Here is a 12,352-nt window from a genome sequence, read left to right on the forward strand (position 1 = left end):
AGCTGTGTGTGTGTTTTCAATGTTTTGGAGGAGGCATGGCTTTGGATGGCGATTTGCAGGGAGGGTAGGATGTATGAGGGAGGGTGCAGATGAAAGATTGAGCAAACCCTTCCATTGATTTTTGTCACTTTGGTCTGCCACTTGTTTTCTTAATGGATTAAACTGCCGAAGACAGTCTAAATTAACATCTGTCCATCATAATAAAGTTTGGGGATTGAGGGGATGAATAAAGTTTTCTCATATTTGAAAAAGTCTGAATGTAATTATGGCGTTAGATTTCATTATGGCTTTGACTGGCAAACATCAAGCCACTAGCACAAATATGCTAGGATTTGTTCCTAATGATAAGTCACAATAAGAGACTTAATTCTGAACTCTGATGATTGACTATACTAGTGCTGTGCCTTATCTTTGACTCTATATATGGAGATAAATCATTTTCAGCCCTGTCTCACCTTGAGAAGTGTTTCCAAATGTTTATTTAATACTGTACAGTCAAAAACTGAAAAGAGCCTCAGTTAAAACTGTGGCACAAATGTTTGGTCAAACATTAGGGGAGCCAGCATAGACATATAAATGCAGACAGCTGAGCAAATAAAGATACTAATTAGGCCAAACTGAGATGCCAAACTGCTTGCACAAGTGTACAGTACATGGTGCAGAGTTGACCTGCTTGCAAGAAAATTGTAGGAATGCTGATTAATTTTATTCACAATAGAATATAGATAACATATCAAATGTTGAAAGTGAGACATTTTGAAATGTCATGCCAAATATTGCAAAGAGTTTGAAGTTATCATCATCTACAGTGCATAGTATCATCCAAAGATTCAGAGAATCTGGAACAATCTCTGTGCGTAAGGGTCAAGGCCGGAAAACCATACTGGATGCCCGTGATCTTCGGGCCCTTAGACGGCACTGCATCACATACAGGAATGCTACTGTAATGGAAATCACAACATGGGCTCAGGAATACTTCCAGAAAACATTGTCGGTGAACACAATCCACCGTGCCATTCGCCGTTGCCGGCTAAAACTCTATAGGTCAAAAAAGAAGCCATATCTAAACATGATCCAGAAGCGCAGGCGTTTTCTCTGGGCCAAGGCTCATTTAAAATGGACTGTGGCAAAGTGGAAAACTGTTCTGTGGTCAGACGAATCAAAATTTGAAGTTCTTTTTGGAAAACTGGGACGCCATGTCATCCGGACTAAAGAGGACAAGGACAACCCAAGTTGTTATCAGCGCTCAGTTCAGAAGCCTGCATCTCTGATGGTATGGGGTTGCATGAGTGCGTGTGGCATGGGCNTATATACAGTATCTCACAGAAGTGAGTACACCCCTCACATTTTTGTAAATATTTTATTATATCTTTTCATGTGACAACACTGAAGAAATGACACTTTGCTACAATGTAAAGTAGTGAGTGTACAGCTTGTATAACAGTGTAAATTTGCTGTCCCCTCAAAATAACTCAACACACAGCCATTAATGTCTAAACCGCTGGCCACAAAAGTGAGTACACCCCTAAGTGAAAATGTCCAAATTGGGCCCAAAGTGTCAATGTTTTGTGTGGCCACCATTATTTTCCAGCACTACCTTAACGCTCTTGGGCACTGGAGTCCTCTTCCACTCCTCCATGACGATATCACAGAGCTGGTGGATGTTAGAGACCTTGCGCTCCTTCACCTTCTGTTTGAGGATGCCCACAGATGCTCAATAGGGTTTAGGTATCCTCAGCTTCTTTAGCAAGGCAGTGGTCATCCTGGAGGTGTGTTTGGGGTCGTTATCATGTTGAAATACTACCCTACGGCCCAGTCACCGAAGAGAGGGGATCATGCTTTGCTCATTCGGTTCCCTCAATGAACTGAACAGGACATGAACATCTTGGATGACATGGGGGTGAGTAAATTATCAGGAAATTTTAATTTGAAAGTGAACTAATCCTTTAACACACCTGCTCCCCATTCACACCTGAGACCTTGTCACTAATGAGTCACATGACACCAGGGAGAGAAAATGGCTAATTGGGCCCAATTTGGACATTTTCACTAAGGGGTGTACTCACTTTTGTGGCCAGCAGTTTAGACATTAATGGCTGTGTGTTGGGTTATTTTGAGGGGACAACAAATTTACACTTTTATACAAAGTGTGAGGGATGTACTTACTTCTGCGAGATACTGAATAGTAGTCAACATTTTAAGTAGATCAAAACCTTTCATCAAAGTTGTCCTAAAACCTTCTTCTTAGGTCAACTTAGGATGAATTTTTTTGATCCAGTTCAAATGTTGACTACTGTACTTTGAATGACATAATCTCACACAATACAGTAATCATAATCGTGCTACCGTTTAACTACAGTTTAATGAATTAGGAGACATTTTCCTCATGTTGAGTGCATTTGTTTTCAAGGTCATTAAAATAAATAAAATGTAACATCACGAATGAAGAGACATATTTCATTAACAAGTCCAATGGTTTTATTTAAACTTCACATGGTTTCAGCAAAACTTACCATTTTCATTAAAGAACACCAAAAGAAAAAAAAAGAAAAAGAAAAAAAACATTATTGGCCATACTGACCCTCTGGCCATACTGTAGCTCTCCAGTGCCAGCAGCACTCATGCAGCCCTGGACCACGACACTCCCACCACCATGCTTGACTGCAGGCAAGACACACTTCTCGCCTGGTTGCCGCCACACATGCTTGACACCATCTGAACCAAATAAGTTTATCTTGGTCTCATCAAACCACAGGACATGGTTCCAGTAATCCATGTCCTTAGTCTGCTTGTCTTCAGCAAACTGTTTACAGGCTTTCTTGTGCATCATCTTTAGAAGAGGCTTCCTTCTCGGACGACAGCCATGCAGACCAATTTGATGAAGTGTGCGGCGTATGGTCTGAGCACTGACAGGCTGACCCCCCACCCCTTCAACCTCTGCAGCAATGCTGGCAGCACTCATACGTCTATTTCCCAAACACAACCTCTGGATATGACGCTGAGCATGTGCACTCAACTTCTTTGGTCGACCATGGCAAGGCCTGTTCTGAGTGGAACCTGTCCTGTTAAAGCACTGTATGGTCTTGGCCAATTGCTGCAGCTTAGTTTCAGGGCAATCTTTGTATAGCCTATGCCATCTTTATGTAGAGGAACAATTTTTTTTCAGATCCTCAGAGAGGTCTTTGCCATGAGGTGCCATGTGACCAGTATGAGAAAGTGAGAGTGATAACACCATTGTTAGTCCAAGGATTAGTCACTTTCAAAATAAATTTCCTGATAATTTACTCTCCCCCATGTCATCCAAGATCCTTCAGTCGAAAAGAAATTAAGGTTTTTGATGAAAACATTCCAGGATTTTTCTCCATATAGTGGACTTCAATGGAGCCCAAATGGTTGAAGGTCAAAATTACAGTTTGAGTGCAGCTTCAAAGGGCTTTAAACAATACCAGACGAGGAATAAGGGTCTTATGTCATGTCAACAGGTCAGGTCAAAGTTTGAACTAATTGTTATATACTTGCACTAGCATACTGTATATGACAATTTAGTTCAAACTTTGACCTGTGGAGGGCAGTAATACACTTAGCAGTGTCTACACTGCCGGAATTCTAATAGAGAAGAAGAAGAGAGCTAGTTCAAGATGAGCATTTATGGTTAAAATGTATAAAATTTGTATTTATTTTTTTAGAAAATGAGTGATGGTTTCTCTAGATAAGAAACTTATTTCTCATCTGGGATCGCGTAGAACGCTAAACCGTTTGGAGGCCATTGATGTCCTCTATATGGAGAAAAATCCTGGAATGTTTTCATCAAAAACCTTAATTTCTTTTCGAATGAAGAGAGAAGGACATGAACATCTTGGATGACATGGGGGTGAGTAAATTATCAGGAAATTTTAATTTGAAAGTGAACTAATCCTTTAACACACCTGCTCCCCATTCTGAGACCTTGTCACTAATGAGTCACATGACACCAGGGAGAGAAAATGGCTAATTGGGCCCAGTTTGGACATTTTCACTAAGGGGTGTACTCACTTTTGTGGCCAGCAGTTTAGACATTAATGGCTGTGTGTTGGGTTATTTTGAGGGGACAACAAATTTACACTTTTATACAAAGTGTGAGGGATGTACTTACTTCTGCGAGATACTGAATAGTAGTCAACATTTTAAGTAGATCAAAACCTTTCATCAAAGTTGTCCTAAAACCTTCTTCTTAGGACAACTTAGGATGAACTTTTATGATCCAGTTCAAATGTTGACTACTGTACTTTGAATGACATAATCTCACACAATACAGTAATTATAATTGTGCTACCGTTTAACTACAGTTTAATGAATTAGGAGACATTTTCCTCATGTTAAGTGCATTTGTTTTCAAGGTCATTAAAATAAATAAAATGTAACATCACGAATGAAGAGACATATTTCATTAACAAGTCCAATGGTTTTATTTAAACTTCACATGGTTTCAGCAAAACTTACATTTTCATTAAAGAACACCAAAAGAAAAAAAAAAAAAACATTATTGGCCATACTGACCACTAAAACTGTGTTTTGACTAACCTCCGCCCACAGGAATACACAAAAAAGGGGGCGTGGTCTTGTTGCGCTCCCACGGAGAAGAGCAAGAGTTGCGTTTGTAAAGTGTGTTTGTCGCCATGTCGTCGAAACGCTGTTATTTTCATCCCGCAGTCCAATCACCTTTGTTTGGCCTTCCCAGGGACGCTGTACTTAGAAATCAGTGGTTACAATTTATGTTTAACTCGGTTCCCGAAAATTATAATCCACATGTTAAACTATGTGCAGCACATTTTACTGAGGACAGCTTCCTCAATCTCAGTCAGTTTAATGCCGGATTAGCACAAAGATTATTTTTGAAAGATGGAGCAGTTCCCTCTTTGTCTGGAGAAGGCGTTGTTTGTGGACCACAACCGGTAAGTGCATTTTATTCATTTACGTTGGTGCGTTTAACAGTTTCTGTAACTTATCACACAAAGGGCAACGCTGTTTAGCATTTGTTAACTAGATGGCTAATTGAAACTTATCCGAACCAAAACTTTTAAATAAGTGTAGTAATTCAACCGGACACCATCGATTGTTGGTGTTTGTTATGATCAGTTTAAATTATTTGTTGATTATATCTTTTGTTTACTGTTTAACCACATGCATGGTTTAGCTGCAGCCACGCGAATCATTGTTCTATGTTTAGGCCTATGTAACGTTACCTACTGTCAAATAAACAGCTTACCATTGTGACACATCCTGTAAAAGACGTGTTTGCACAGGTTCTACTCGAATCCTCTTCATCTATGTTCTCCGGGTCTGATTCCGGCTCAAATTGATAGGGTAAAATTAAAGACATGATTTACAATAACACTGAGCGCATGCATCTCCCCGTTATGGTAACGAGGCGTGACCTTTCCGGGCAAGGAGCGCTAAGCTGCTGTCGAATCACAACACAGGAACCGCTGGCACAATCAGAACTCGTTACGTATTGTCTGAAGGAGGGACTTCATAGAACAAGGAAGTCATCAGCCCGTTTTTATGACAGTGGAAACAGCGGTATACAGATAAGTAAATTATGTGAAAAATACTGTGTTTTTTTACACGCGAAACATGAACACACTTATATTGCACACTATAAACACAATCAAAGCTTCAGGAAAACCACGAAGGTTCTTTCTCCGGTTCTTTCCGGGATCGCGTTGACCATTTTATTCCGGCTTGTCATCGCCATCAAGGTCAGGCTGTGATGTCACTTGATTTAACTGGTCCGAATCCCCAACATTGAGTGACGTATTGCGCTTTCAATGTTTTATTAAACAAATAAAGCATTGCAACATTGTCCTTCACCTGCAAGCCTCCTCCTGTGAGTGAGCAAGAGGGATTCAGACGAGTAGCGTGATGTTAGCAGCTCTGATTGGCTGAAGGCAGTGAGCAACAAACACCGATTGGTCACAGACGAAGTTGAAGAGACATTTGAATTCCGAAAAACTACTCAACTCATATTTTTTTTGCATGCACTTGTGCTGCTGGTGTGCTATTTAATATAGACGTATGTGTACGATTGTAGCATGATTCATTTCTGCCAGTGTAAACTTATTAATCATAATTTACACACTTGCAAAATTGTAGGCTACAGTGCATATATTTAAAAATGGGCTTTTAACACATCAGTCATACATTTTAACACTTTCTGAAAGAAATATGCACAAGTAATGAAATGAATTCCAATAATTAAACTTAAAAAATATACTCAAATTTACCTTTAAAACACTACAACTTCATGGTATTAAATGTATTTTTTAAATATACTTTTTTTTTTTTAAATATACTTTAAGTGCATTGTTACAATTACTATTTTGAGCATACATTTTAAAATATATTTTAAAGTAATATTCATATAAGCACACTTTAAAAAAATACACAGAAAGTTCATTTTAAGTTTATTTTTTTAGATTTTTAGAAAATTATTTTTAGAAAATATACTGGATTACATTTATTTTAAACTATTAAAAGTTGTATTGTGAAAATATGATGCTAATACTATACTTGTTATATATTTAAAAATGGTACACTTGTTAGTATGTTTGCATTGTACTATTGAAAAGGGAATATATTTAAAATACAATAAAGTATACTTTTTTCCACCAGGGATGGCATGGAAAGGGTTTCTCTTCATTGTGGATCCTCATATGATTCAAGTTTAATTTAGTTGCGAATCTGTTTCCACTCTGAGAGCAGGTGTAAGAACATTTATCTCCTCTTCTTTGAGTGTTTTGTACTAAAAGTACTTTGTCATTATGTCATCAAATCTTGGCCACTCTGTGTGAATATACATTTTCCCAAACTCATCTTGTATATTCATATCTGTTTCTATAATTAAAGTTATTTTACAGCTCACTTTGTATATGTGGGTTTGTAGTTTTAATGTTCAGCAGTTATTAATAAAGTATCAAGAATAGACAACCTGTTTGTTTCTCTGCATCTTCATCAAGAATCAAAGCAATCAGATAATTAATTAAGTTAATTGTTTAGCAATTTTACCTTATAAATGACCGAAATCCATCTACAGTAAAATTCATTTAATCTCTTTACCACTTACACAGACATTTAATTTCATATTCTTATATTGCAAATACCTGATTAAGTATGAATTTAAAAACATCTGGTGCAACACACTTGATCAATGTTACAGCGATGTTTAACCCCTTGATTTCAGGTAAATTCATTAAATAAGTCACATAAGTTTTATTCCATTTTATTTTGTAAAGTCTCAAAATGTACAGAGTTTCTGAGTGAGCGATTTTACTCTGTTGAAATTCCAGGTTTGCCAAATCTGATTATCAAATTATTTACTTGAAAGTGATGGATGTGAACTTGAACTTTGCTCACTTAGACAACTTCGGACATTGCTTTTTCTTATGAGTCTGTAGACTAGATATACGGGCATAACTCTTCCCACATGAAGAGCACTGGTACGGCTTCTCTCCAGTATGAATTCTCTGGTGTGTTTTTAAGGTGCCCGATTTAGTAAAGCTCTTCCCACAGTCAAAGCACATATAAGGTCTCACACCAGTATGAATACGCTCATGCTCTTTTAAAAACTGCAGTATTGAAAAACTCTTTCCACAAAAAGAACAAAAGTGAGGCTTCACAGCAGCATGAACTTTAAGGTGTCTTTTTAAGCCTGATGAAAAAACAAATGTTTTATCACACTGATCACAGCTGAATGACTTCACTCCAGAGTGAGTGTGCAGATGATTTCCAAGAGTGCTTTTGCGATTGAAACTCTTTCCACACTGAGTGCATGTGAACGGTTTTTCTCCAGTGTGAATTCTCATGTGATTATTTAGGTCTCCTTTGTAACTGAAACTCTTTCCACACTGAGTGCATGTGAACGGTTTTTCTCCAGTGTGAATTCTCATGTGATTTTTTAGGTCTCCTTTGTAACTGAAACTCTTTTTGCACTGAGTGCATGTGAACAGATTCTCTCCAGGGTGAATTTGCATGTGTCTCTTAAGGCCTTTTTTACGTGTGTAACTCTTTCCACACTCAGAGCAAGTCAAAGATCCTTTGACTCCAGTTTTTCCAGCTGGTTGTTGTGTGAAATTCTTCTCAGTCTTTGAAACAGCGTTTTCATCTTCATTTGTGAAATGATGATGTCGGACTTCATTCGCTTCCATCAGTTCTAAAATCAACATATTAAATTCTCACAATTCAATTTAAGAAAGACGAATGAGAACAAGATAATTATACAGGAAGTGAGCCTTAATTTAGCACAAATCTAGTCCTCTATATAGATTTTAGATGTATTGTTCTGTCAGGTTTCATCATTAAAGAGAATGAAGGAAAACACCAACCTATTTGTTCCTCTGTCTCTTCATCTTTTATTCTGCAGGGTTCTTCCTTTAATCTCCATCTTTACATAATATCTAAGTAGTTTCTCCTGGAGTAATTCCTCCTGCTTGCTGCTGCTTCTTCTCCTGTGAGAAGATGGGAATATTCCCCAGCATTGAGTGGCTGTGGGAGCAGCTTCACTGACTGAAGCTGCTCATTTAGCAGATGATCATCACTCTCAATTATCCAGCTTCTATCAAATACTTGTTTATAAGCAATTCCCTGATTACTACTCTTCACAGACTGCTTACGCAAACTGTTAGGGTTTTGTTCAGTTTAGTCTTTGTTTTCATTACGTTCACCTTGTTTGCTCTTCTTCAGTTGACCCAGTTTTCTTGTGTGTTTGATTAGTCATTTAGTTCACCTGGTGTTCATCAATTATCTAATTAGTTCCCTCATTAGTTCTTGTATACGTACTCCTTGACTTGTTCACTCTTTGTCCTGTCACTGTTAGTTTTGGATGTGTTTGCCTACCTTTTGAGTTGTTAGTAAACCTTTAGAGTTCTTTGGAAACCTATTCTCCTGCTTTCTTCAGCCTTTGTACTAGTGATGGCGAGATGAAGCCTCATGAAGCATTGAAGCTTTTCAGCCAAGTGGTTCACAAAAAGGTTCATTTCTCGAGGCTTCATTTGCTCACAATACCACCTGGTGGTCAAAGAGTGTAAAACAAGTAGATACATTACAGATGACCCGATGTGATCTGTGATACACTGTATTTTGCGGCAGTTATGGCCTAGAAATAACGGTGAAGAAAAAATCAATTTCCACAAAGACTTATATATTTATTTGAATGTAATGTGTATTTTCTGGTTGTATATGATTGTATAACATAAGTGTGTAATAAACGTATTGGCTTCAAATGAATGGGGCTATCAAATGTGTGTAAACAAATTCTTTGGTCATAACAGGCAGGAGGGGCGATATTATTATTCTAAAACCACAAATTCTGAGGGGATCCCATGGTTTATATGTCTGTCAAAATGTCGCGTCAAGATTTGAACCACATCCAGTCGAACCATTCGAACCAGTCAGGCAGAAGCGAGGCTTCGAACGTCATCAATGACGTCATTGATCTAAAGCGATACAAGCCTCGATATGCGCTTCACTGAAAGCTTCCGGGATTTCTCGACACACGCTCCGAAGCCTCGGCACAGACCGTAACATCACTACTTTGTACACACCATTACACAAACAATGATAGCATTTTAAGACAGTTATTTAGCTTAATAATACAACAAAACAATATACAATATTTGGAATTTTAAATTTGTGGGAAGTAGGAAGTATGGCGTATGGCGTGGAATAGCTTTTGACACGACTCTCGCTCTTCTCCCTTTTCCCATTACATATCAGAAAGGAATTTATTTTCAATAAAAAATAAACATATTTGAAAAGTGGAAATAAAGTGCTTAATGAGTGTTTAACAATAAATGATTTATTGGGTAGGGTTAGAGGTAGGTGTAGGGAGGACTTTATGGCCCAAATAAGGCAGCATCCATTTAATATAATTATTTACACTATTTACATAACAACTATTTGCACTTATTACAAAGAACTGCTGTTGTCACTTATTTTAAATAGAATCGCTATTTTCACTTGCACAGCTATTTCTAACAAAATTTGCCATTTTCATTCAATGTAAATACCATCTAATTGTGCTCTTACAACAAATAGCCGCTGCCTTTTTTTCTCTCCTATAGGTGACTTCCCGGGCTCCATAGTCTCTTCCTGAATCAAGATGGACTCAACATGATCAGGTGGTTGAAATGAAAACAAATGGTGCCATCTGGAGGAAAATATGTGGCGCTGCAAACCATTAAAACTCAAGTTATTCTGAGGATCAAAACCACACACAAATTATTTTCTATTATAAATTCTGTTTATCGAATTTTTATTTGATTTTAAAGTCCTTGTTAAATGCTTAAAGGTACACTATGTAACTCTTGGCGCTCTAGTGGTTAGTAAACAAAATTTAATTCATCTTGTGGAAGAATATTAAAGCCAGAGCTACTTATCTCTGTTTATGTAGCCTATATGATAAGTCACACAAGTACTGGCTTTTGATATTCCTCAAAGGCTGTCTAAAACAGTCTGAATATAAACACTGTAGGCGTAATTTGTGGGTGGGACATGAACTGTCAATATCTTAAAGGATTAGTTCACTTTAAAATGAGAATTACACCAAACTTTACTCAACCTCAAGCGAGCCTAAGTGTATATGACTTTCTTCTTTCTGATGAACACAATCTGAGTTATATTAATAATTATCATGATGCGTCCAAGCTTTATAATGGCAGTGAATGGGGGCAACAAGTTTGAAAACATGTTAAAACGCAAAATGCAATTAAAATGCAAGTTTTTACAGAGCTTTATTTATACTTTTTAATGCACTTTAAAATAAACATCTAAATGTTAGTTCAGTAGTCCCTATGTAACAGAAGACAATTTAATTGTGGTGTTAATTAAGGGATAATAACCAGTTTAGCTTACTCATTTTGTAATCACTGTTAGGATTTCCTAAATTGTAAGTTTAATCTACATAGTTCTTTTCCCATGGTTGAAAAATTAATTGTGAGATGATACGTTTCAGAAGACTTCAGAAGACTATCATCTGGATCAACATGCACATTCCCAAATTTCTAAATCCTAATTATTGTTAATATGTAATTCATTTTTCCAGGAGCTCATTGCTTCTTCAGTTAAATTGCTAACAGTGTTTGTAAATTAATTGCCTAAATTATTACATTATTTGCTAACTGCATTCTTTAAATTGTAATGTTGACATGCATTCTCTGTAAAGCTGCTTTGAAATAATATGTATTGTGAAAAGCACTATACAAATAAATATGAATTTAATTGAAAATATGGATATTTTTCTTACACAAACGCATCGCTTCGCTTCAGAAGGCCTTTATTATCCCCCTGGAGCCGTGTGGAGCACGTTTATGATGGGTGGAGGCACGTTCTTCAGCTTAATACTCATTGGTCCTGTTCACTGCCATTATAAAGCTCATATGTGTCAGGATATTTATTAATATATCTCCGATTATGTTCATCAGAAAGACAAAAGTCATGGCTTAGGGTGAGTAAATCTTGGGGTAATTTTCATTTTAAAGTGAAATACTCCTTTCAAGGTAAAGAATTTGTGAAATCTTTTCAATATATTTCAAATGGAATTCTTACTGTCAGGTGGTTCTAACTGGATGCTGTTGCATCTTACAGGTTTCCATCCTTCACCAACAGGAGATTCACCAGTCATGATCAATTCCTGATGTTTATTTTCCATACCATGTGCTGGTCTCTCTCTGCTGTGTTCAGGAAAATACATGATGCAGTGCAGGATTCAAACCCCTTTAATGTGTGTAGTGAACATGAAATTACATTTTTCTGTTAGTATTGGAGTTATTCATGTAATGTGGCATATTTACTTGTCAAACTGTTATTTATGGCTCATTAAAGTGACATGTAATAGCTTAAGTCTTTATTAGTCAAAATTGACTTGTGCTAGGATGATGCAAACACTTTATTTTATGTTGATCAGTTCCTGTAGCTCAAAAAGTAAAGATGACTTGCAAGGCCAAGGTCATAATTCTCAGGGTAACGAATGATCTGATAAACGTATAGCTTAAAAAAAAAAAAAATTTAATGCAACCAATTTAGTTAAACATCAGTTTCCATTAAAGATGCAATGTGTACAATTTGGGAGGATCTATTGACAGAAATGCAATATAATATACATAACTATGTTTTCAGTGGTGTATAAAGACCTTACATAACGAACCATTAAAAAATGTTTTTATTATCTTAGAATGAGTCATTTCTTTCTCATACACCGTTGGTCCCCCATCCATTATGCACCAGCATGTTTCTACAGCAGCCCTTAACAGACAAACACTCTACAGAGCATGTTTCGTCACTATGTCTAAATCGTTCATGTTTTTAGAGGCAGCTTGCA

General features: G+C 37.0%; 1 protein-coding gene and 1 long non-coding RNA gene across 2 annotated transcripts; one reads left to right on the forward strand and one right to left on the reverse strand.

Annotated features, from left to right (window-relative positions):
• Positions 1-7,242: 7,242 nt before the first annotated feature.
• Positions 7,243-8,956, reverse strand: LOC125260959 (gastrula zinc finger protein XlCGF8.2DB-like). The gene is made up of 3 exons (XM_048179504.1): positions 8,872-8,956; positions 8,361-8,483; positions 7,243-8,188 (listed from the first exon to the last, which is right to left on the reverse strand). Exon 3 carries the CDS (start codon positions 8,181-8,183, stop codon positions 7,389-7,391), a length of 795 nt encoding a protein of 264 aa, XP_048035461.1. The 5' UTR covers positions 8,184-8,188; positions 8,361-8,483; positions 8,872-8,956; the 3' UTR covers positions 7,243-7,388.
• A 3-nt stretch (positions 8,957-8,959) lies between these two features.
• On the forward strand, positions 8,960-12,346 carry LOC125260962. The gene is made up of 3 exons (XR_007183178.1): positions 8,960-9,554; positions 10,098-10,154; positions 11,620-12,346. It is a non-coding gene; the product is annotated as an uncharacterized LOC125260962 (long non-coding RNA).
• Positions 12,347-12,352: the final 6 nt, after the last annotated feature.

Source organism: Megalobrama amblycephala, unplaced genomic scaffold (genome assembly GCF_018812025.1).
Source record: "Megalobrama amblycephala isolate DHTTF-2021 unplaced genomic scaffold, ASM1881202v1 scaffold201, whole genome shotgun sequence".
Classification (NCBI taxonomy): Eukaryota; Metazoa; Chordata; class Actinopteri; order Cypriniformes; family Xenocyprididae; genus Megalobrama; species Megalobrama amblycephala.